The sequence below is a fragment of the Maniola hyperantus genome, chromosome 23, assembly GCF_902806685.2.
Source record: "Maniola hyperantus chromosome 23, iAphHyp1.2, whole genome shotgun sequence".
In the NCBI taxonomy this organism is placed as follows: Eukaryota; Metazoa; Arthropoda; class Insecta; order Lepidoptera; family Nymphalidae; genus Maniola; species Maniola hyperantus.
In genome coordinates, this window is record NC_048558.1 from 8,259,281 (window position 1) to 8,283,478 (window position 24,198).

Sequence of the window (24,198 nt, forward strand, 5' to 3'; positions counted from 1 at the left end):
TATTTATCAAACAATTAATTTTATCAAAAAAAAAGTGCGATAGATATGTTGTTTTACTAATTAACACGATTAAAGAAATCAATTGTTTGTCAAATAATATTTTATGAAATGACAATTTGTCTGGTAATTTGTTTTATCAAGTGAATTATTTGTAGAAACATAAGTTTTATAACGATCATAAAACGATTCATAATTTTGCCACAATTTGTTTGGGAAATGAAACTTTGTCATTTGTTTTTTGTCAATTAGTATTTCTATCAATGTTGGTTTGCCACTTAAGTTCCTATAACTAACTTATTCCCTAGAGTCGTCAAAGACATGGCTAAGTAGGTAAATACCGTTTTGTTGTCGCGAACGATGGGTTGTTGTCGGCCGTGGTGCAGTTGGTGCCCATGGTGTTAAAGTAGCTGGTGTTGGTATCGTTGGTGCTTGTATTGTTGTAGAAGGTCCTAAACGTAAAAGGAAGATTTTTTTTTTAAAGAAGATTAGCCAAATTGCTGACTACTGGTACTGATTCTGAGCACAACTAAATTTTAGAGCATTCGCATCCTCTTCTTACTAATATAATATGAAAAGGACAGATATAGTTTGACAGTTTTGTGGTTTTAAGTTTAATTTAGAGCCGTCAAACCTTGTGACTTTAGCTGCCAGTCGCGAGCGTATCGTTTAAATTTGTAGCGTGCACTAGAATTTATAGTCTTTAAATGTAAAATTCATGTTCCGTCCTTTTAGCAATATTAAAAAGAAGAGGATGCAGATACTCTAAATTTAGTTTAGCGAAAAACAACAGAATCGGCGCCAATATTCCCCTTTCCGAAATATGAGGGGGAATATGGGGTTAAATGCTTGTGCTAGGAGTAGGTACGACAGTAGTGCAACGGGTGGGATTTGAACCGGCGACCTTTCGGTTTTCAGTCCGCTCCCTTATTAACCGTTGAACTATCGAGGCTCTAATTAATGGTTAGATAAATTATCCGTTGAGGAGTTCCAGTATCTATCTTCGAAGATGTTCATCAGATCTTCACCAAATTTAAATGGGACCAACTTTGAACTATACCCTTTCAAACAAAAAAGAATTTTCAAAATCGGTCCAGGCGTCTTCGAGTAATCGGGGAACATACATAAAAAATAAAAAAAAAAATAAAAAAAAAAGATTCCGACGAATTGAGAACCTCCTCCTTTTTTGAAGTCGGTTAATAAAATACGCTACGGAAGCTGTGATAGTCTAGTGGTTAGGACGTCCGCCTTCAAATCGGAGGTCGGGGGTTCGATCCCGGGCACGCACCTCTAACTTTTCCGAGTTATGTGCGTTTTAAGTAATTAAATCGTAAATGTCGTATAATTTTCGTTATAGGTTCCATTTGGGTTCCCGACCTCACTTCATGAAGCCCTCGGCAACCTGGACGGTCTACTCGGCTTCTGGAGCGAGCTTGATTGGCTGGAGTGAAGACTTCAGCGGGGAGGGGCAATGCACACACAACAGACGGAAACGTTTAAGTGCGGAAACCAGCCCAGAGTGAAGAAGCAGAAGAAGAAGACCACAGCGATTACCACTGCGCCAGGGAGCTCGTCAAATTACAATAGGTGTATTAATATTTACCCGGAATCACATCTGCAGTTGTGCTGGATATCTTTTCAATGCAATTACTGCCCTGACCAATAGCAACGTCATCTATCTCGAGGGAGGGCATGTCCCTCTTATAAACGCGACCTTCTATGATGATCTGAATAATATAAATCCTAAATAATATCTGTCCCGGCTGTACTCACGTGTGTAGTCGACGTTAGCCCGACTAGTTTCGAACCCATACGGCTACGGGCAGCGGCACGTGCGTCCCGCAGTCAAAACCGCGGCGCGTGCGCGAACGGACTCCCTTGAAAAAGGACCCCGTATGGGTTCGAAACTAGTCGGGCTAACGTCGACTAAACACGTGAGTACAGCCGGGACAGATATTATTTAGAATGGAAATCACTCACGGTAGTTTAAATGCTAAAATATAAATCCTTTAAGGTCCAAGACACGGTTTGCCCGCAAAATTCAAATCTAATTTGGTTTTTCGCAATTTGTAAACTAATACGACAAAGTAGGCTTATGGCATTCAAATTGAGCCCCCCTAGCAGTATCATCTTCACAGGCTTATATACCTAATATAAAAATCTTTACTTGAAAGTGTCCAGTTTAAGAAATTAGACAAAATCAAAGAAGTTAGAAGTACTACTACGTAGTACACAAAATAATGAGTTTGACGTAAGCTACTCACAAATTAGTCATTATTTTGACTAATTTCTTAAACAGTAGGGCGATTGTCTAAAACCTGCATCAATCATTATTACAATCTCAATTGTTCTGATTGGCTGAATTTGTGCGATTCTTCTTGCAACAATGCATTGTGGCCAATAGTGAGCGAGCATTAACCAATCAGAGATGATTGCGATCGTGACATTGTAGCTGTCAAACCGCAGTAGGGCCACTGGATACTTTCAAGTAAAGATTTTTACATAGCGAAACCAATAATTAATCTATGGATTTATATAAACCTGTGAAGATGATATTATTGCTAGGGGCGAAATTTGAATGCCATAAGTCTACTTTGTTGCATTACTTAGTTTACAAATTGTGAAAAACCAAATTAAATTCGAATGACGCGGGCAGACTCGCGTCTTGGATGTGTTAAATAAGTCTGTGTTAGATAATGTGGCCTCCGTTTTAACACAATCTCTAAAGTAAACTAAAAAGGCACGTCTAAACCTATTGCTATCCCTTTCATAATGTTGCTTGCGGAAAAGGATAGCCTAGTGGTTAGGACGTCCGCCTAATCGAAGGTCGGGGGTTCGATCCCGGGCACGCACCTCTAACTTTTCGGAGTTATGTGCGTTTTAATTAATTAAATATCACTTTCTTTACCGGTGAAGGAAAACATCGTGAGGAAACCTGCATGCCTGAGAGTTCTCCATAATGTTCTCAAAAGTGTGTGAAGTCTACCAATCCGCACATGGCCAGCGTGGTAGACTATGGCCAAAGCCTTCTCAGTCTGAGAGGAGACCCGTGCTCTGTAGTGAGCCGGCGATGGGTTGGATAGCGTAGCGTAGCGTGTTTTAGCATTTGTTATACAATGAACCAAAAGCTTTGCTATAATCCGCTGAAACAGGTCGAATCTGTATGGTGCGACATGCAGCATGCGACATGCACCGCCGGCCCTCCCACAGCTAACCATGCAGGAAAAAGCAGCTACCAGGTAAGCAATACGCACCACCACCACGCAGCACCACACAAAAAAAAAGGGCAATACGTGCAATTTATAATTTAAAACCGCGCGATTCCCTACGAGAGATATTTAAGGAAATAGGTATTCTTACAGTAGCTTCCCAATATATTTACAATAATATAATTTTTGTACGACAAAACATTCACAGTTACAAAAAAATCAGTGATCTCCATGATAGGCAAACTAGAAACAGAAATAAGCTGGCTACTCCTGCGCTCCGCCTCTGGAAGGTGCGAAAGTCATTTGTGGGAATGAGTGTAATATTTTATAATAAAATTCCACAACCAATTTTAGACTTGCCTTTACACAAGTTTAATAAAAAATGTGTTAAAAGTATGCTCCTAAAAAAAGCATATTATACAGTCGCAGACTATGTAAACGATAAAAAAGCTTGGATTTGACTCGCTCCAGCAATGCACGGGGCTGCAATGGCTTGTATAGTACGGTATAATAACATTGTAAATTGAAAAATTAAAAAGAGCAACCGCCGAGTTTCTTGCTGGTTCTTCTCGGTAGGACGGCATTCCGAACCAGTGGTAAATTAAAACTACCTGACTATTCATAAGCACTTTTAAAAAGTTTACATGAATAGAAAAACATTCTATTCTATTCTATTCTATTCAAATCCCAAAACACAATCGACGCACGTTTCGCCGCGACACCGCAGCATCCTCAGGAGATGTAGACCTAACAATGCACAATTGCAAAATTTTGCAATTGTGCAATCATGGAATTCCGCAAAATAACGCCTGCTTCTATACAACATTTAGCATTTGTTGTTATAGCGGCAATAGAAATACATCATGTGTGACAACTGTCTAATCTATCACGGTTCATGAGATACAGAACTGGTGACAGACGGACAGACAGACGGACGGCAAGCGGAGTCTTAGTAATAAGGTCCCGTTTTATCCTTTGGTTACGGAACCCTAAAAATAGTTGGATAATGATTTTTGAAGGTAGATCTAGATACTCATACCTGGAAATTGCTGTCAAACTGCTTCAGTGTTAACTCCTTATGATACCATATCCTCTGCTCTTGAAAATTCTCGAACAGAAGATACTCCTTCTTCACGTCGTCGCTGGACGCAACTAAACCTTCCAGGGATATACTATCCGGCTTTTGGTATACCCGGATACCGATAGAGCTAGAAATAAATAAAATATTATAGATTATAACATGGGGTTATTCAAGGGGCGGACCAACAAATTCCTAAAAGGCCGGCAACGCATCGGCGGCTCCTCTGGTGCTGCAAATGTTCATGGGCGGCGGTAATCACTTAACATCAGGTGACCCGCCTGCTTGTTTGCTCGCTATCTCTATTAAAAAAATATAGGTACATTAGCTTATGCTCGCGACTTCGTCCACGTGGAACATACTTTAAACCCCCCATTTTAACCCTTAGGACTTAAATTTTCCTTTCTTAGTGGATGCCTACGTCATAATAGCTATCTGCATGCCAAATTTCAGCCCGATCCGTCCAGTGCAGTGGTTTGAGCTGTGCGTTGATAGATCAGTCAGTCATGCATCAGTCAGTCAGTCAGTCACCTTTTCCTTTTATATATTTAGACTAGCTTATGCTCGCGACTTCGTCCGCTTGGACTATTCTTTCAATCTCCCATTTCACCCCCATAGGGGTTGAATTTGCAAAAATCCTTTCTTAGCGGATGCCTACGTCATAATAGCTATCTGCATGCCAAATTTCAGCCCGATCCGTCCAGCGGTTTGAGCTGTGCGTTGATAGATCAGTCAGTCAGTCAGTTAGTCAGTCAGTCAGTAAAGACTTCAGCGGGGAGGGGCAATGCACGCACAACAGACGGAAACGTTTAAGTGCGGAAACCAGCCCAGAGCGGAGAAGAAATAACATCTGTAGTCAGTCAGTCAGTCAGTCAACTTTTCCTTTTATATATTTAGATAAGTCCGTTTTATCTGGTGGGGTTCTTCGGCCGTCTTCGTAATTGAATAGAAGCAAGCGTTACTCTGGTGAAGTCCATGGCACAATCTTTGTTTTGAGGACCCTCGGCGTAGTGGTTATCGCGGTGGTCTTATAAGTGGGAGGCCCTAGGTTCGATTCCTGGCCGGGGCAATTTGGGAATTTATATTTTTTAAACTGTCTCTGGTCTGGTGGAAGGCTTTAGGCGTGGCTAGTTACCATCCTACCAGCAAAGCCATGTCACCAAGTGATTCTGCGCAAGATCTAGGTACCTACACTAAAGTCTAAAACCCATATTATAAATGCGAAAGTGTGTGTTTGTCCTTCAATCACCTCGTAACGGAGCAACGGATTAACGTGATTTTCTGCATGGGCATAAAGATCTGGAGAGTGACATAGGCTACTTTTTATCCCGGAAAATCAAAGAGTTCCCACGGGATTTTAAAAACCTAATTCCAAGCGGACGAAGTCGCGGGCATTAGCTAGTTCTTACCTATTTTGTGATCTGATTCTGTAGTAGAAGGTGAAGCATCCATCTCTCTCTAGAGCCCGACTGTAAAGCGGAGAAACCAAACGAACCGAGCCATCATCACTGCCCCATGGCGACCAGAAAAGGTAAAAGTATACTTGAACTGAAAATAATAGTTATTTGTTATGCAAGGTTGCAAACTTGTTATTTTGTCGCGAGAGTTTGTATTGAATTCCGAGCCAGCGAAGGGTTCTAATCTAAGGTTGAATTGAGGAATTCAAAAGCTCAAGCGCCAATAAATTTGCAACCATGCGAAATATGCGAAACACACAACTTTTCTTTTCATCTCACTACAGCGAGGAAACCCTAAGTGATTGATATAAGAGGCGCTAGTACCGTGAAGGTTTCAATAAGAAGTTTCTATATATCTTATTCAAAAATCAAAATTACCACTTTCACCTCAGATTTCAAAGGGCAAACGGATTATTTCCGAGCGAGTGAGATGAAAATTTAATTATAGGTCCCGCAAATTTCTAATGCGCGTGGCCGCCACTTTAGTGACGTCAGCACTAGACTAAAGTTTCGAGCTGATGGTATATTTTTATTTTGGATGACGTCAACATGACGTCTTCCACACGCCACTTCGGGTACGGAACCCTAATTACAAAAACAAAATAATCTCACCTTCATCTTCAGAATCACCTGTTTGCCACTCACCGGTCGCTGCTTCATCATTTTTTTTATATTGTGTTATTAATATTATGTGAAATACTACACAACAACGAACAGCTCACTGATAGACAGACGGACGAACGGACAGAAAGCCTAAGGCCCTATTCAGTGCGACGCGGACCGTCCGCACGCGGATGAGGTTTTGCGTCCGTCGCGGATGAACTCGTCGTTCAGTGCGATGCGGATCGTGATCGAGAGTGGTACAGGTACAGTGTCATGGATACGACTTTGAATTTGGTGATTGAGCTGTCCGCCGAGCACTGAACATTACAACCGAGCACCGTCCGCCCGCGGACATCTGCGACGCGGACAGCTCCGCGCGCGTCGCTCTCAACGCGCTGTTAAGGTTTCATACATTTTACCGTCCGTCGCGGACGTCCGCGTAGGTCATCCGCGTCGCACTGAAAAGGCCCTTAGTAAACATAAAACAAAATAATCTCACCTTCATCTTCATAGTCATCTACTTCTGATTGCCACTCTCCGGTCGCTGCTTCATCATTTTTCCACCCGCACAGCTCCCAGTACTCAAAATCACAACTTAAAGAATCTGAAAAAAAAGTAATGCATGTTACAGATCGCGCGGCGAGAGTTTGGCTTTGACCTTCGGGTGGAGGGGATTACTGCGCATGGGTACTGTCACGCACACAATACTTTTCCTTTTTTATGTACCAGGTTGGATATTTGAGTGGGTCAAAATTCATGTACAGTGGTAATAATGCTAGAAAATAATACGAAATAGATAAACTTCTTCATTTATGAAAACTATTGATAGTTATTTTACTTATATAAAATGTTTATTTCCTTTTAAAGTTTACAGAGACAGCGATGAAAATTCTAAATAATTGTTTTTTAATAAAATTATTTATTCCAAGATACATGTAAAATTGGTACATACAAACAAAAGAAAACTTATTAAATACAAAAGTTAACATTAAAAAAAAGTCTTAGCAGCAGTGCTATTCAGATTCTTATATAATAAACAATTAACGAAAATAGCAATTCACTTGTGAACGTGATTGTACAAACAGAGGCAGGGAACGACTGGAGCAGTGGAGCGCCAATCAGAGCACCGCGTGCGCCTACACACCCGCCCCGCACCCCACTAATTGCCCGTTGATACCCAATTTCTGATTTCTGCGCAATAACGGTCAAAGCCAAACTCTCGCCGCGCGTACTGTATCCGCGGGGTGATTACGTATCTCGCGACAGGCTTGCGAGACAGCAATAGCCACAAAGCAAAATAAGAAGAAGAGGAAGAGAGACAGCAAATGAACTATCGCATTGCTACTGCTGTCGCTACTGCAACGTTTTACGTAATCACCCCGCCGGTATTTGACGCGCGCTTAGTATGCGAGATTCTATGAACTGTACAACAGTTCTTCTTCGACGACCTCCCTGGCGCAGTCGTGACTCGTGAGCGCTGTGGTCTTATTAGTGGGAGGTCCCGGGTTCGATTCCTGGCAGGGGTTTGGAATTTTATAATTTCTAAATTTCTGGTCTGGTCTGGTGGGAGGCTTCGGCCGTGGCTAGTTACCACCCTACCGGCAAAGCCGTGCCGCCAAGCGATTTAGCGTTCCGGTACGATGCCGTGTAGAAACCAAAGGGGTACGGGTTTAATAAAAACTGCCATACCCCTTCCATGTTAACCCGCTGTCATCTTAGACTGCATCATCACTTACCATCAGGTGAGATTGCAGTCAAGGGCTAACTTGTATCTGAATAAAAAAAAAAGCTTAATCTCCTTCGTGCCTTCTCCATAAACGTGACAGTGGCGAAACAATCTGTGCCCAGTTAGCACACATAAAAGCCAATAATTGGGAATTTAATTGAATTCAGATTCTATGAAATACCGGTATGTGTCGTCACAATCATTTGACGCGCTTTTTTTAGTTTATTCGTTAATTTAAAATGCTTATTACACATAAAAGTAACTAACAAAGGACATGGATTTTACCTATTTTGGAAGATCCTCTATTTAATTGTCACTGAGAAATAATTTATTTATGACATAGTTAAATACCGTACACTGAGGCGATTGCTATGTTTGTGGAGCCAGCCAGGTAGCCTGCCAGTGTGCCTGGGCGCTGCTGGTCCCTTTTGTATGCATCGGGCATCCGAGGGGAAGAGCAGTATTCGGGAAGGTGCACCCCGGTAACATGGCTATACAATAATCTCTCTTCGGGGATATTGTTAGCCATGGCTAATGACCTGGCAGGGGGAGTTTCTCCGCGTGTCCCTCTGACTAGCAGAGGGCACAGTGGACGAGGCGGAGGATGGGACGCGGGTGACGTACGCAGGATCGCGTTGTTGCCCGTTGGGTCCCCGGGGGTGGGGAGGCGCACATCGTTGGTGCGCCTCGGACGTGTGGTGGGGGGATCTCGCGAGCGGGGTCCCCGGTGAAGGGTCCGCCTCGGCGGATGTCGCTGACTGGGTCGCGGTGGTTTGCTTCGGCTGGCTGGCTGTTTAGCTGGCTGGCTTCCAGAAGGGGGGTTGCGTAAACGCATTTCCCAGCGATAAAATAAAAAAAAAGGCGATTGCCATGTTTAAAACACTAACTAACATTAAATCGGAGGGCAAAAGTGACATTATTTAGATATCCACTAAGAAAGGATTTTTGAAAATTCACCCCTTAAGTGGGTGAAATAGGGTTTTGAAATTTGTGTAATCCACGCGGACGAAGTCGCAGGCATAAGCTAGTAAAATTATAAAGTACTAGGTGATGCCCGCGACTTCGTCCGCGTGAGATTTGGTTTTTAAAAATCCCGTGGGAAACCTTTGATTTTCCGGGATAAAACGAGTCTATGTCCTTCCCCGGGATGCAAGCTATCTCTGTACCAAATTTCGTCAAAATCGGGTAAATGGATGGGCCGTGAAAAGCTAGCAGATAGACAGACAGACACACTTTCGCATTGATAATATTAGTATGGATATGGATGTACCGTTTTCTTGTAGCGGTCGATGCGTTGTTGTCGGCCGGGGCGGTGAGGATGCTGTCGGCAGCGAGTTTGTTGTTGGCTGTGGTGCAATTGATGCCCTTGATGTTGTTGGTGTCAGTGAGGCTGGTGTTGGCTCAGTAGTTGTTATTGTTGAAGAAGGTCCTAATTAAGCGTAAGAGGAAGATAATAATGGTTAAAATGTATCATAATAGTACCTATTTTATGGAACGGTTGTATAATAAGGGCTATTAAACACGAGCAACAGTATTAAATAATTTAACTGGCTCTTCTGGAAGTTAGTTTAAAATCATTTGCAAAATTTGTATCGAACAGACAAACAAACAGACCAACAAGAAAGTAAGTTAATATTTTTTTAAATAAAATAGGTACAATTTACGATGGTTCCACTCCACACTGCAAGTGTACGTTGTTCCTTACCTGTAACTCCTCGTGGTGCTTCCTGCGTTGATGTTGAGAATGTCGTTGTTGTCGGCCGTGGGGATGTTGTTGAAGAGCTAGTTGTAGGGGCCACAGATGGAGTGCACTCAGGATACCCAGATATTATGAGATCATCTAGTGCCATATATATATTATCTTGACCGTAAATGCCTTCAATTATGATCTGAATAAAATAATATCAAGTAGGTCTTGAGTAAGTGTAGGTAAAACACTAAAAAAACCGAAGTGCGAATCAGATTCGCGCACTGAGGGTTCCGTAGTACAATCGTATTTTATCGACATTTTGCACGATAAATAAAAAACTACTTAGTAGATCTCGTTCAAACCAATTTTCGGTTTTTTAAGTTTTATCATTCTCTTATTTTAGAAGTTACAGGGGGGGGGGGGGGAATTTTTTTTACTACTTTGGAAAGTGTCTCTCGCGCAAACTATGCAGTTTAGAAAAAAATTATATTAAAAACCTCAATTTTTGAAGACCTATTCATAGATACCCCACCCCACACGTATGGGTTTGATGAAAAAAAGTTTTTGAGTTTCAGTTCTAAGTAAGTATGGGGAACCCCAAAATTTATTGTTTTTTTCTATTTTTGTGTAAAAATCTTAATGTGGTTCCTAGAATACATCTACTTACCAAGTTTCAACGGTATAGCTCTTATAGTTTCGGAAAAAAGTGGCTGTGACATACGGACGGACAGACAGATAGACAGACAATTTTTTTTTTTTTTTTTGATAAATATTAGCCATGTTAAATGACTAATATTCCCCTTTCCTCTCCAACTAAGCGTCAGGCTTGTGCTAGGAGTAGGTACGACAATTTATTATAATAGTGCAACAGGCGGGGTTTGAACCGTCGACCTTTCGGTTTTCAGTCCACTCCTTTACGAGTTGAGCTATTTAGGCTCAAATGACGAATCTATAAGGATTCCGTATTTTGCCATTCGCTACGGAACCCTAAAAATTATAAAAAATATAGGTAGGTACCTGAAAGTTGTAATCAACATTCATCAACTTTGTCTCATTCCAGCTCCAGTATTTCTCTTCGCTAAAGTCTCCCCAGATATCATAAAGAACAAAATTCTTTTTCGCCTCGTCGCTGTATGCAAGGAAATCTTCAAGAGTAAGATACTCCGGCTTTAGGTACGCTCGGATACCGGTAGATCTATAAACAAACAGGCTTTATATAAAAGGAAAAGGTGACTGACTGACTGACTGACGGACTGACTGACTGACTGACTGATCTATTAGCGCACAGCTCAAACTACTGGACGGATGACGTAGGAAGGATTTTTGAAAATTCAACTCCTTAGGAGGGTGAAATAGGGGTTTTTTTAGGAAGTCGCGAGCATAAGCTAGTCTAAATATATAAAAGGAAAAGGTGACTGACTGACTCACTGACTGATCTATCAACGCACAGCTCAAACTACTGGACGGATCGGGCTGAAATTTGGCATGCAGATAGCTATTATGACGTAGGCATCCGCTAAGAAAGGATTTTTGGAAATTCAACTCCTTAGGGGGGTGAAATAGGGGTTTGCCACGCGGACGAAGTCGCGAGCATAAGCTAGAAATATAAAAGAGCCATAATATACAGTAGTTTAGTAGGTATACTTAATAATGAATCAGTATCCTTATTATAAATGCCAAAGTGTGTTTGTTTGTTGGTTTGTTGGTTTGTCCTTCAATCACGTCGCAACGGTGCAACGGATTGACGTGATTTTTTGCATGGGTATAGATAAAGACCTGGAGAGTGACATAGGCTTTTTATCCCGGAAAATCAAAGAGTTCCCACGGGATTTTTGAAAAACCTAATTCCACGCGGACGAAGTCGCGGGCATCAGCTAGTTTGAAAATAATATTAAAACTTTTCACCTGCCATGTGAAGTTGTATGAATTCTATAAGAGAAGTGGAAACAGCTGCCTTCTAGATCACGACTGTAAAGTGGAGAGATCAGACGAACTGTGCCGTTTCCTGACGACGACGCCTTGTCGAAATACAGGAACCACCCAGGTCCTGAAAATAAGTGTAATTTAAGTAATTAAAAAAAATATGTACCACGTTTATAAAACTAAACTTTTTTTAAAAAATTCATTATAGGTATACGCTTGACCACAATCACACCTGATGGGAAGTGATGATGTGGCCTAAGATAGGCGTTTACCTAGAAGATGCCTATTCACTCTTGTTTTAAAGATACCCGGGTTGTAATTGGTAGGAAACACATATCGCGGAAGAGAAATTTGGATATCGTATAGAGAATAGCATTGCTAGGTGGTAGCTGGGACTGCGGCCTCTGCTCCCAGCCTGGGAGCAGAGGCCGCAGCATCCTATCAAAAACCCGGCCAATTTTGCACGATTAAATTCAAAAACTATGATGCATAAAAATAAAATATATAAATCTGTTTTAGAATGCACAGGCGAAGACCTTTCATATGATACCACTAAGATTCACCACTTGATGTAGTTATCTTACTTCGAAAATTGAAAATACTAATTATTAGTTCATGACCACAATTAAATTTTTTTTTGTGTGATGTAACCACAAATTCACGGTTTTCAGATTTTTCCCCAAATTTCATGATTCTAGGTCAACGGGAAGTACCCTGTAGGTTTCTGGACAGACCGATAGACATACAACAAAGTGATCCTATAACGGTTCCGTTTTTCCGTTTGAGGTTCGGAACCCTAAAAACAGCTGGCAAAAACTTCCCGTTAAATATGACAATACCAATATTAGAGCCTCAATAGCTCAACCGGTAAAGAAGTGGACTGAAAACCGAAAGGTAAACCCCGCCCGTTGCACTATTGTCATACCTACTCCTAGCACAAGCCTGACACTTAGTTGGAGAGGAAAGGGGAATATTAGTCATTTAACATGGCTAATAATCTTTTTAAAAAAATGTACCTGGGCTTTTTTCAAAAAAGTTGTCCCATTATAAAAGTCGTTGTCCGGCCACTTTGATGGTAATTTGATCAAACTTTATGAAAAAAACAAGCTATTGTCTATGCTTACCAATATTGTTTAATATTTAATCTTTTATAATTTAATATGTTAATTCATTTTTAAGAGTTTTAAAAACATAAAATACCAAAAAATAAAAGAGAGGAAGTACCTTCTGACATATGTCCCACTAACACCTTGTCAAGTTTAGAGTCAAAAATTATACCGTCCAAAAATATTTCAAGAATATTTGAACACTGAGGTAGTTAAGTATGATACTAATTTCAAATTAAAGCCCTAAAACAAAGACATTACGATAGAATTTTATTTAAAAAATACAATTTATTTGCTGTCCCGTGAAATTGGTGTTAGTGGAATTTCCGCTTACGCTACCGGCCTTTCGAAGTCTTCGAATGAAAATTGCACCATTTGCAAAATATTTTCGGAATACTGGCAACATTATTAGTCTATGGTAATCGCCATGTTGTATTTTACAAAAGCAGTCGCCAGAAAAACGCAACAGAAGTGGTTGCCTCGACTTGGTTCAAAAAATTTGTTCCACCAACGATACTGATTTTAATAGGTAAGGTTTGATTGCACATTTGTGTTTGTATGTTATTAAAGAGATTTGTTATTCTTTATTTGGAAAGTAAAATTAAATCAGTCTAACCTTTGATTATTAATATGTAATATTGATTTTGAATTTTTAAGGGGTTGTATACGTCACCGCCATTACGCTACCGTGAACCACAGTCGCGTGAATGGAATTGAAAAGTAACGTAATGGAACAATAAAGGTGTTTTCATAGGAAGTTGGATTGTTATCATCATCATCATGTAAACCAACATAAAAAAGATAGAGGTAAGTTTTTAACCTATGATGTATTCTGGTGTGTTAGGCTATATAAACCGCTGTAAAAATATTGCGGATGTTAATTATTTCAAAAATAACGGATGGTCTCCTAAAAACGTTTTCTCATAGCTACAGCGGTTCCAGGACCTCCCCTTACTGACCCACTCAAATGAATCAGCCAGTATATTATATTCTTTAAATTTTATAATTATAAAATTTTATTAAATATATGTTATAATAATTATTTCATTTACGTCTTAGATAGCCAGCCCACACTATTTCACTTGCAAAGATTTCTATCTTGCGGGATATTCGGGATCAAGAGATGTCAATCGGTTCAGCAGTTTTTGCTGCAGGTTGTAACAAACGAAACTTCTCGTTTTATAATATTACTGTGATGATTAGCTACATAATAATATTTGATTTGTAATGCTATTTTTTTGTCTTTTTTGACCAATTATGCACGATGCCTTATGTTTCCTAAACGCGATTTTGTATTCCACTATACGTCACTGTCCTATTTTTGATAAAGGTTTATTTTTAGAGAAATGGCTATAAAGTCAGAGATATATAAATATTTTAATGTTTAGAAATGTTATTAAATAATTAGTTATTTGTCACAATTTAATATTAAAAGATTTATAAGAAAAAAGTCAGTGTTTTAACAAAATTCTTTAGTACAAAACATCCAAAAGTAGCGTTAAAGAACATGTTTGTTAAAAACTTCAGTTCAATTTGATGTTATATGTTTAGTTTTAATTATTTTTAGAAGGCTGATTTGGTTAATTTTTCGACATTAAAGATAATTAATGTATAACTTGTTTTATTTCCCTGGAAATCCAATAAAAAGTCAGTGACGTAATGGAACTTCAATTGGGTGGTATCAAGTTAAAAATGAAAATATTTCCAATTATTACATTTATATTTATAAAAATTTACTATTTTTATATAGTTTATACTATATATTTACAATATAATTACATTTTAAGGCAAAACTAAATTTTTATTTATGTGGAATTCCTATTACGCTACCGACAACTTTTTTGAAAAATGCCCACCTACCTTCTTCCGAATAAAAGTCCACATAATTTCTATCGTTAGTACTTAGAAACCAGTCGTCATCGGCTGCTGGGTCGTTCTTCCATCCGCAAAAGTCAACCTTGTTGAAATTACATCTGAACTCATCTGAAAAATATAGTAGGTGTAATATAAAACTCCTTTTCTTCCTCTATTATCTGAATAGGTAGATATTCTATAAAAAAATATTCAAAAAAAGAAAGTTACTAAACAAAGCGGTTTGAACTACCCTCGTATTAATTTTTTTTTTATAATTATAAAAAACAATTTCGAATTTATAATAAGGGTATTATTTCTACTTCTATCACAACAAAAGAAGACTTATTGCCCTGCGGGCAGCGATATTTTGGGACGACTATAGTTACCAGTCAGTCAGGCAGTCACCTTTTCGTTTTAAATATATTTTGATATTGAACTCCAGCACGATGGACCGACGATATAAAGAGGCTGGCGGGAAGTGGCTGGATGAGGAAGGCTGGACCGGGTGTGGTGGCGCTCTTTAGGGAAGGCCTATGTCCAACAGTGGACGTCCACAGGCTGATCATGATGATGATGATAGTTACCGAATGTTCCAAATCCTATACCTAATGGTCCTTGAATTGTTGTTGTCGCCATTGTTGTTGTCGTTGTTGTTGTCGAAGTGCTGGCAGTCGTTCGAGGAGTCAGAGCAGTTTCCCCATGGCAAGCACTTCTCTGGTTTATGGAGATGAACTCTATGCCCATGTACATAGGATCTTCACCGAAATTATTGCCCTCTAATATGATCTGAAAAAAAGAAATTCTTTATAAGTTCCTACATAATATTTATTTCATTTATTATTCATGCATTCCAATATCTAAATATATAAAACTGTGACTGACTGACTGACTGATCTATCAACGCACAGCTCAAACTACAGCTGGACGGATCGGGCTGTTTGGCATGCAGATAGCTATTATGACGTAGAAATCCGCTAAGAAAGGATTTTTGAAAATTCAACCCCTAAGGGGGGTAAAATAGGGGTTCGAAATTTGTTTAGTCCACGCGGACGAAGTCGCGGTCATAAGCTAGTTGATTATTAAACAATTATTTATAACTGCCTGCGCAACGAGGGTTCCGTAGTACAGTCGTATTATTTCAACATTTTGCACGATAAATCAAAAACTATGATTCATAAAAATAAATAAAAATCTGTTTTAGAATCCACAGATCCACATGTCCCTTTCATGTGATACCCCACTTGATATAGTTATCTTACTTTGATAATTGAAAATACTGATTTTTAGTTCATGACCACAATTTAATTTTTTTTGTTTGATGTAACCACAAATTCACGGTTTTCAGATTTTTTCCCCTAATGTCAGCTATAAGATCTACCTACCTGCCAAATTTCATGATTCTAGGTCAACGGGAAGTACCCTGTGGGTTTCTTGACAGACAGACAGACAACAAAGTGATCCTATAAGGGTTCCGTTTTCCTTTTGAGGTACGTAACCCTACTTATAAAAATAAGATCAGATTACGAACATACCTGAAAGTTGCTATCAAACTGCTTCAGCGTCGACTCTTTCTCATACCAGTAATCGCCCCAATCTCCCCAAACCTCAAACAGAATATACTCCTTCTTCTTCTCGTCGCTGTACGCAACTAAATCTTCCAGGGCTATATAGTCCGGTTTTTGGTATACTCGGATTCCGGCGGATCTATGAAAATTACAAAAAAACGGCTTTTACATAATTTACAAACGCACATAGCTCTGCAAAAGTAATGGACTAAGAACCGTGTGCCAGACCTTCGTTATTTTATAAAAGCTCAAAGTTTCTCTGCGTATTATCCCCAACACTGGGAGGAACGTTTGTTTGGATCATGGTGGTTTTTTTTTTGGGAGATAACTTGATAATGATAGTAGTATTAGAAATAACGTCATGCATTGCCAGACACTTAGTATCATGGCAACCCCTTGCCAGACATCCTTAAAATTTAATAAAAAAATATTTCTAGCACTATTCCGAAGAAAATATAAAAAAACTAGACTTTGTATACGTAAGATTTTTTACAACTTTTTTATCTGTTATCTACCAAAGCCACCATGATCCAAACTTCATAGTCGCTGATCGTTCCTCCCTGTGTTGGGGACAATTGCCAGAGAAACTTTCAGCTTTGATAAAATAACGAAGGTCTGGCACGCGCTGGCTCTCTCTCTATAAGCTACACAGGCAGCAATGTGTATCGCATTCTACTATGCACAAGAAAAATATGTCGACGTGCATGTATTAACAACTTATATTATATTTTAATCACTTTAAAGCCACTTAGGTATATCCTGTTTTTGAAACACAAATAATAACATTATAAACAGGGATAGCAATAGATTTAGACGTGCCATTTTAGTTTAGTTTAGAGATTGTGTACAAAGGAATTAGCCCCATTATTTCGTTTTTAATGGGTGTCAGTATTTTTAACAAAACTTTACAATAATGTTAATAGATGTCGCTGTTAACATTATACTACCGGGAATTAAGGGATACCACGAGGTCTTAGTTCGTGGCTAACCACTAGTCATATTATTTTGTCAGCTTTTATTTTTTAGAAACTTTCAATCAATTTCAAAAAATAGCTTTTCAATAAGATATCCAAGTTCTCACCTGCTGGATGAATTTGTGTGCATTTTGAAGGATGTAGAGAAACAGCCATCTTTGTCCAAGTCACGACTGTAAAGTGGAGAGATCAACCTAACTAAACTGTTTCCACGCGGAGAAGACTCGTCGAAGTAAATAAACGCAGACGTCACCGGGTCTGAAAAGTTAATAAAATATAACCGCTTATTTCTAGACTGCAAAAAATTGCAATAGGGAATTTTAGCCTTTTTTGAAAACTGTCTTAATTTGATCCTAAGTGATAATAAAATACGAATTTTTTTATTCTATCGATTAGTGCAATAAAAATGCCTATAAGTTTTGCATTTTGAATTCGCTCCGAAACGCTATCCGCCATTTTAAAGGATGTAGAGAAACAGCTATATGTGTCTAAGTCAGGGCTGTAAAGTGGAGAAATCAACCTAACTGAACTGTTTCCACGCGGAGAAGACTCGTCGAAGTAAATAAACGCAGACGTCACCGGGTCTGAAAAGTTAACAAATAACCGCTTATTTCTAGACTGCAAAAAATTGCAATAGGGTATTTTACCCTTTTGTGAAAACTTTTTTACGCTTTGACGACCTCCCTGGCGCAGTGGTGAGCGCTGTGGTCTTAATAGTGGGAGGTCCCGGGTTCGATTCCTGGCAGGGGTTTGGAATTTTATAATTTCTAAATTTCTGGTCTGGTCTGGTGGGAGGCTTCGGCCGTGGCTACCACCCTACCGGCAATGCCGTGCCGCCAAGCGATTTAGCGTTCCGGTACGATGCCGTGTAGAAACCAAAGGGGTATGTATGGGTTTAATAAACTGCCATACCCCTTCCAGGTTAGCCCGCTATCATCTTAAACTGCATCATCACTTACCACCAGGTGAGATTGCAGTCAAGGGCTAACTTGTATCTGAATAAAAAAAAAATACTTCGAGTTAATGATAGCAAGTACCATCTACCTACTGCGATTTAGTAAACTAATTATTTTTCGTGGACTAACCGCTTATTTCTAGACTGCAAAAAATTGCAATTACCCTTTTGTGAAAACTTTTTTACACTTTATAAGCAACAACTGCAAGTTAATGACGGACAGCACCATCTACTGTGATTTAGTAAACTAATTATTTTTCGTGAACGCATTTTTTTTTTTTTGTCTAACCCCAAATTCACGGTTTTCGGATTTGTCCCTTTACTTGTGCTATAAGACCTGTATACCTGCCAAATTTCATGATTCTAAGTCAACGAGAGGTACCCTGTAGGTTGCCAAAAGAGGTAAGAAAAGGGAATCAAAACTCTTGACAAAACTTGACAGACACGACATACAGACAGACAGACTGACAACGGAGAAATCCTATACGTGTTGCTTTTTTTCCTTTGATCATCATCATCATCTTCAACCGATAGACGTCTACTGGTAGACATAGGTCTCTTGTAGGGACTTCCACATGCCATGGTCTAGCGCCGCTTTAATCCAGCGGCTCCCTGCGACTCGTCTGGATGTCGTCCGTCCACCTAGTGGGGGAGGGGGGGGGGGGGAGGGGGGAGTGGGGGAGGGGGGGGGGGGGTTTACTTCCGGTGCGAGAACGCTATTCCAGCAGCTTGGGAAACCCAACGTCTATCGATTTTACGAACTATGTGTCCTGCCCATTGCCTACGAATACTTACCTGTCAGGAAAAGCAGCCTTACCTCCCATCATCCTACCCCCAAATTTATAGAAAGGATTTAGAAGCCAAGAGCGGCTCGCCCCTGGGTCATTCTTCCACGCGCATAAACCCTCCATGCCGAAGTCACAACTTAAGTAGCCATAATCTGAAAAATAATAATATGATAAAATTTATACTTAATCTAACTAGCTGATCCGCCTAGCGATTAGAAAATTGAGGGGGAGGTTGAATTAAATTTTTCTCTCCGTAAGAACCATCCTCGTAGGTACTTCAAGGAATATTATTAAAAAAAATTAGCGAAATCGGTTCAGCCGTTCTCGAGATTTGCGATCAGCAACAAATTTAGTGATTCATTTTTATATTATAGAGATAACATGCAACTCTATGTTGCCATTGATTGTTTGATTTATTTATTAACTAGCTGATGCCCGCGGCTTCGCCCGCGTGGTACCTTAGTAGGTACCTCCTGTAAGTATCAATTAATAACCGTTTCTAAGTCCCATCATTTTTTGTGGTCAGGTCCTGTACAGCATCAGGATTGACGAGTTGGAATTCAACTTTTTTATGGGAAAATGTCGCAAAGTTCTCCTATCGATTAAAAAAAATTTACTCAAATCGGTTCAAAAAACTCGGAGTTTTCGTAGATAGGTACGTCGAAAAACACAATCCCTCCTTTTTTGAAAGTCGGTTAAAAAAGTAGCCTATGTTACTCCTTGCTTAATCATCTACTTATCTGTGTAAGTCCCGTTAAAATAGGTTCAGCCGTTCCGAAGATAAGCCCGTTCAAACAGACAGATAGACAGACAAAAATTTTAACAACGTGTGATTCAGTTATGGTACAGTTCAAATAACCATTTGAGCTTAATTTGACATAGTTATTTCGAAATTACAGACAGGCACTTCAATTTTAGCTTATTTTTTAGCTTATTTTAGCATATTTTAGCTTTGTCGGTAGGGTGGTAACTAGCCACGGCCGAAGCCTCCCACCCGTTTAGATCAGAATTTTGGAAATTATAAAATTCCAAACTCCTGCCAGGAATCGAACCCGGGACCTCCCACTAACAAGACCACTGCGCTTACCACTGCGCCAGGGAGGTCGTAAACCGCCCGCTTTCAGGATTTCTGCTGTGACTCCGTCATCGCTTGGTCGCCTTTATTACAAACACAAATAAAAAACCGGCCAAGTGCGAGTCAGGCTCGCGCAGCGAGGGTTCCGTACTATAGTCGTATTTTTTCGACATTTTGCACGATAATTCAAAAACTATGATGCATAAAAATAAATAAAAATCTGTTTTAGAATGCACAAGTGAGGCCATTTCATATGATACCCCTTTTGATATAGTTATCTTACTTCGAAAATTGAAAATACTAATTATTAGTTTATGACCACAATTTAATTTTTATTGTGTGAGATAATGACAAATTCACAGTTTTAAGATTTTTCCCCTAATGTCAGCTATAAGACCTACCTACCTGCCAAATTTCATGATTCTAGGTCAACGGGAAGTACCCTGTAGGTTTCTTGACAGACAGACAGACAACAAAGTGATCCTATAAGGGTTCCGTTTTTCCTTTTGAGGTACGGAACCCTAAAAAACAGCTAGTTATTACCGTATCGTCCTACTATTCTTTCCGTTGTTGGCTGTGAGAATTCTGTCATCGACGTTGATATTGGAAGACTAGTTGTTGAAGTAGTAGTGTGTGGGTAGTACTGTCCTTGTCCCCCAACTGTAAAGTTCATAAAAGAGAATGAGATGTCTTTATCTATGTCGCAGGTATATTGTCAAAGCCGTGATATTACAATTTGACTAGTAATATTATAATTAAACGGTAGATTGTCAATCGACTTCATTTCTTACAATTTAACGGCCGGGTTTTAGTGTTATTGTAATGTCGCGGGGTCATTATAGTGCCATTATAATAAATCTGGGCATATTATCAGTGAATTTGGGAGTGGGAGACGTCGAGCGTTCTGATTGGTCAAAAGTCCTTCTCCAGAAAAGTGTCTTACTACGTGACTTATTACTTTCTATGATAATATTACAATAGTTTGTGATTTTTTAATTATAACTCTATGATTGCAAAATTGACGTTGGAAACGGACCAATCAGATACGGCCTCATAATCTAACGACCAGTGAAATTGTCAAAATATCATTGCCTTACAATATCCCTATAGTGCCCCCGTGACATTACAATGACACTAAAACCAGACCGTTAAATTGTGAGAAATGAAGTTGATTGACAATCTACCGTTTAATTATAATATCACTAGTAAAAGCAAAAGTCAGAAAAGCAGGTTAAGTTTAACTAATTTTATAAGTTATTAAATAAAATGTTCCCTCATATAAAGCTTGCACGAGGATATAGATCACGACGCGTAGAGGCTTTTCGAGAGATTTAATCTTTATAATAACCTAACTGCAATATTAACTTGATTAGGGCACAATTGCTATTGTAACCGCTTAATCAAAATATCGACCTAAACACAAAAGTATTTAATAGTCGTTGAGTCTCGAGTCGGAACGAGACTGCCTTAAAAACATTCAAACACCGGTATTTATACAAATCGATTCAAGATGGCTTCCCCGCCACAGATCGCGTGACATCGGATGAGTCAAATATTGTCTAATTCATTAAACTAACTTCAATAAGCTAACACTAGTGAAATTGTAATATCACGGCTTTGACAATATACCTGCGACATCTATACCACTGCAAAAAATCACGTCAATCCGTTGAACCGTTGCGACGTGATTGAACGACAACCCCACAAACCAACAAACCAACAAACAAACACACTTTCGCATTTATAATAAGGGTACTGATTATATAGGTACATAGGTATCGATTTAGTCTGACTTAAGTAATAGTAATATAGTGATAAGCAAAGTCAAAGTCATAGAGTAAAGTAATATACTGGAAATAGAGAGCCTTCTCATAAGATTTTAATGTCACCCAAATTCCTAATGCAAACCTAGCACCATCTATTAGTTGGTCACCTACAACTGTAACTGTATACATACCTATAGGTATCTACATACATATATACCTACTATACCTATAAATAAATAGGTGGTACCTACTACGTGCATTATATAGGTAAACCAAAACCACAATAGACCTTTGACTTTACAGTGTTTGAGTTTCAAAACAAGTATTAATTTAACAATAATACTTAATTTATTAGTGAATTGAAAACAATAAAACACTGAAAAGTCAAAGATCCATGTGATTTTGGTTTATCTATTTAATGCACGCAGTGTAACAGGACCACCTTTTTATTGGCACCTTAATTATTATAGGTTCATTGGAATAACAACACTGATTGTGATTTACTTTTTATTTTTATTGTGTCTCACAGATCACTAAATGTTAATTTCACGAGAAGACGAAGAAGAAACCACTCGACTCGACGTACTAGTAACGGAATTTACCTTTCGCCAAAACAGAAAAAACAAAACACCATGCCGATTCAAAACACAAATGGCAGCCATTTGCAATCTCTGACAATAGAGTAAAGTAAATCAAGCAATAATTTAGTTCAGGTGACCAACTAATAGACTTTGCTAATAAAAACTACAATAGGTGATAATAAGCGACTTTCCGGCCCCGTCAAAGTGTGCTCTATAGACCTCAGAGTAGATAGGGCGTGCAGGCAATTAATTAAATAAGTTGAAAGTGTTGAAACTAGTGAATTATGTAAAAAAACCGGCTAAGTGCCGGTAAGTAAGTCAGGCTCACTCACCGAGGGTTCCGTAGTACAGTCGCATTTTTTCGACATTTTGCACGATAAATCAAAAACTATGATTCATAAAAATAAATAAAAATCTGTTTTAGAATCCACAGGTGAAGCCCTTTCATATGATTTGATATAGTTATCTTAGTTCGAAAATTGAAAATACTAATTATTAGTTTATGACCACATATTAATTTTTTTTGTGTGATGTGACCACAAATTCACAGTTTTCAGATTTTTCCCCTAAAGCCAGCTGTAAGATCTACCTACCTGCCAAATTTCATGATTCTAGGTCAACGGGAAGTACCCTGTAGGTTTCTTGACAGACAGACGGACAGACAGACAGACAACAAAGTGATCCTATAAGGGTTCCGTTTTTCCTTCTGAGGTACGGAACCTTCAAAATTAAAACTCACCCATGATATTGTGTGATCCGAAAATTAACAAAATTATTAAGCACCGGTTGAACATTTTGAACCAAATTTAAATATTGTATAGCAAGTAAATAAAATAAAATTGTCCGTCTTTCAGAACTCGAACAACAATAATTATTTTACTAGATAAACAGGAATAATAGGTAGGTATGTTCAAAATAATAACTCGAAATTCACAAAAAAAATTCAGCTACGCAGGTAGATATGTAGTAGGAACTAATGCGAATCTTGATGGAAAATTTTGGTAATTTTGTTATGTCTACCAAAACATGTGACAGTTATATTATTATTATTAAAGTTAGTCAAAGAACATAATATTTTAAACAATTAAATATTTTTACGCAAAGACTACGTTCGGAGCCAACCACTTTTGCTCAAAGCTTGGGCAGAGATAATTAATATTGATAAATTATCGCTGGCTTGGGTTAGTTAAACGACACATCATAATGTCATATTGTGTTTGATAAAGTATAAATACCTACTTATTATTTTAAATCTAGCGTAATGTGAATTACCAAAAATTCATGCTACCATTGTGTTGTAGACTATAGAGATGCGTTCCGCCTACAACAGACGTCAATGGAACTTATAAATAAGTAAAATAAACTTTTTTTATATACTAGCTCTTGGCTGCAATCAGACCTGCTGACAAGTGATGATGCAGCCTAAGATATAAAAAAAATATATATAAAAAAATCATTTAATTGCAGGTCAGGGACCTATAAAAACATGTTGATAATTAAAAATTAAAATATGTGTAGGTATAAACAATATAATATAGTTAGTTAAAATCGTTTAAAAAATTAATAGTCATTTTGCGTTCGGGATCTGGTGTACCCATTGTCAGGGGATGCCTGAGCGACGACTTTAATCATCTTATTGTTATATAATTGTTTTTTGACTATTAATTTAATTTTTTGTTTCATTGACTATTAAGTAATTATTTTACAAATTGGTACTCAAAAATATTTGCACACTATTAATTTAGTAGAATGTTATGGCCTCTGATTATAGTGTAATTTTCATCTTTCTTGTACAAACATTCTTGCAAATAAATGTTTTTTTTTTTTTTTATAATAAGAATATTAGCCATT

The 24,198-nt window shown here is 38.6% G+C and overlaps 1 protein-coding gene across 1 annotated transcript in view; it reads right to left on the minus strand.

The window, feature by feature from the left end:
• LOC138403955 (uncharacterized) overlaps window positions 1-22,704 on the minus strand; it is a 34,343-nt gene extending 11,639 nt beyond the window's left edge. Inside the window, exons 1-14 of the mRNA XM_069506328.1 lie at window positions 22,680-22,704; window positions 20,544-20,660; window positions 18,933-19,077; window positions 16,176-16,347; window positions 15,228-15,429; window positions 14,650-14,772; window positions 11,666-11,807; window positions 10,778-10,955; window positions 9,776-9,959; window positions 9,341-9,499; window positions 6,844-6,948; window positions 5,694-5,832; window positions 4,246-4,414; window positions 1,601-1,724 (exon numbers count right to left, since the gene is read on the minus strand). Coding sequence (XP_069362429.1) covers window positions 1,601-1,724; window positions 4,246-4,414; window positions 5,694-5,832; window positions 6,844-6,948; window positions 9,341-9,499; window positions 9,776-9,959; window positions 10,778-10,955; window positions 11,666-11,807; window positions 14,650-14,772; window positions 15,228-15,429; window positions 16,176-16,347; window positions 18,933-19,077; window positions 20,544-20,660; window positions 22,680-22,704 — 1,984 coding nt within the window. The remainder of the gene's footprint in view (window positions 1-1,600; window positions 1,725-4,245; window positions 4,415-5,693; window positions 5,833-6,843; window positions 6,949-9,340; window positions 9,500-9,775; window positions 9,960-10,777; window positions 10,956-11,665; window positions 11,808-14,649; window positions 14,773-15,227; window positions 15,430-16,175; window positions 16,348-18,932; window positions 19,078-20,543; window positions 20,661-22,679) is intronic.
• Between the last annotated feature and the right edge of the window lie 1,494 nt (window positions 22,705-24,198).